The 1,769-nt window shown below is 48.2% G+C and overlaps 1 protein-coding gene across 1 annotated transcript; it reads right to left on the bottom strand.

The window, feature by feature from the left end:
* Positions 1–5: 5 nt before the first annotated feature.
* On the bottom strand, positions 6–1,070 carry LOC116863821 (zinc finger protein 264-like; the record flags this gene model as incomplete). Its single annotated transcript, XM_032851155.1, has 1 exon — positions 6–1,070. A coding segment is annotated over exon 1 (813 nt), but the record flags the coding sequence as incomplete, so codon positions are not given.
* Positions 1,071–1,769: the final 699 nt, after the last annotated feature.

The raw sequence follows: 1,769 nt of genomic DNA, 5'->3' as shown, positions 1-1,769 counted from the left end.
TTCCCGCACTCCAGGCACTCAAAGGGCTTCTCCCCAGTGTGGATGACATAGTGGTGAATGAGGGCCGCACTCTCACAGAAGGCTTTCCCACACTCACTGCACTCATAGGGCTTCTCCCCAGTGTGAGTCTGCTGGTGCCACACGAGGTAGGACTTGTGTTTGAAGACCTTGCCACACTCGAAGCATTCGTAGGGATTCTCGCCACTGTGGATGATGTGATGTCGAAGGAATCCTGGCCTATGTCGAAAGACTTGCCCACATTCTTTGCACACAAAGGTTTTCTCACCAGTGTGTCTCCTCTTATGCAAGACGAAATTGGAGCGGTGGGTGAAGGCCTTCCCACATTCGCTGCACTTATAAGGCTTCTCTCCACTGTGGATCCGCTGGTGCTGGGTAAGGTAGGACTTGCGGTTGAAGGCCTTCCCGCACTCCACGCACTCGTAGGGCCGCTCCCCCGTGTGGATCATGTGGTGCTGCAGGAGGTGTGTGCTCTTAATAAATGTTTTCCCACACTCGGTGCATTCATAGGGCTTCACTCCAGAGTGAATCTTCTCATGTCCAGCAAGAAGGTGCTTTTTATTAAAAGTTTTCCCACATTCATTGCACTTAAAGGTATTTTCCTCTTCCTGAATCACGGGATCTTTACCTGATCCACACGAGTCACGGTCATGGACAGCACCTCCTGGATGGGTCAGCTCCTGTGCCGTCTGTGAACACACGCCATCAGCTGCCCCTAAACCACCAAGCTCAGGGCTTGTTTTCTCAGGGAGCTTCTCTCTCCTGGGTTCTAAGCCTGGTCTCAAGTGTCCTTCCTGCATTTCTGATGACCCACTCTGATCCTTGGTTTGGCCCAGCTGGAAGTTCCCTGGGTCTCCCTGTCTTAGCTCCTGGAACAAGGCCCCCCCAGACAGGGCTGGTGCACAACTGGAAAGTTCTGTAGTCGTGGGTTTTCCCTTGTCATCTGAAAGAAACCCAATATACAGAAAGGCCTATTAGTAATGACAACTCAGAAAATATATCATCAGCATTTCAGTGAAAAGAATGAAGATGAAAATAGTGCCCATCTTTGTTATGTTTTATTACCTCTGAATCTCGGGATTGCAATTTCTTCCCCCCCCACCCCCAGATATTAGACTGTTGACACCATGAAAGGGAGACCCAGGAAAAGCTAGATAGGAGACAGGGGTCTGGAGTGGACACACCGCTGCAATTCTGTACTGGATGCAGCCGGAAAGACTAATAAGAATGTTGTATGTTTGGTTTTGTCTAAGCGAGGACGTTGCTGTTAAGAACACTAAGAAAGGCACCTAATGGAGCCCTGATAGAAGATAGAAAGTATGTAATGTAAAGTTAACTTTCCCCCAAAAGAAGTATGGTCTTTGTCCCAGCTCCAAGGAGGTAACCTCTCAATGCTGTGTAGTTCCAGAGTGACAGACCTCTCTTTGTCATTCATGGTGGGTGCCTAGGAATGCACCTGATACTTTATGACGATATATAACTCATCGTGGGCCCATCATTTATACCAAAGAGATGACTCACAGGGTAAGGTCTGGCCGCATCGGAAAAATCAACCATATAATTAGAAAATTGAAGCTTTGAGTCACCAGGTATCAGCTGGACCTCTGGAAAGGAACAAAGGGCTAGAGACTTGAGTCCCATGGGCAATGACTCAATCAAACACACTTCGGTAATGAAGGCTCAATAAAAATCTGGATATTGAGGCTTCGGCCAATTTCCTGGGTTGGCAATATCCATGGACCTATTGTCAC

Source organism: Lontra canadensis, unplaced genomic scaffold, assembly GCF_010015895.1.
Source record: "Lontra canadensis isolate GAN:19392208 unplaced genomic scaffold, GSC_riverotter_1.0 scaffold3399, whole genome shotgun sequence".
Taxonomy (NCBI): Eukaryota; Metazoa; Chordata; class Mammalia; order Carnivora; family Mustelidae; genus Lontra; species Lontra canadensis.
Note: the sequence above shows the minus strand (reverse complement) of the source record. Positions and strands in the feature narration are given on the sequence as shown.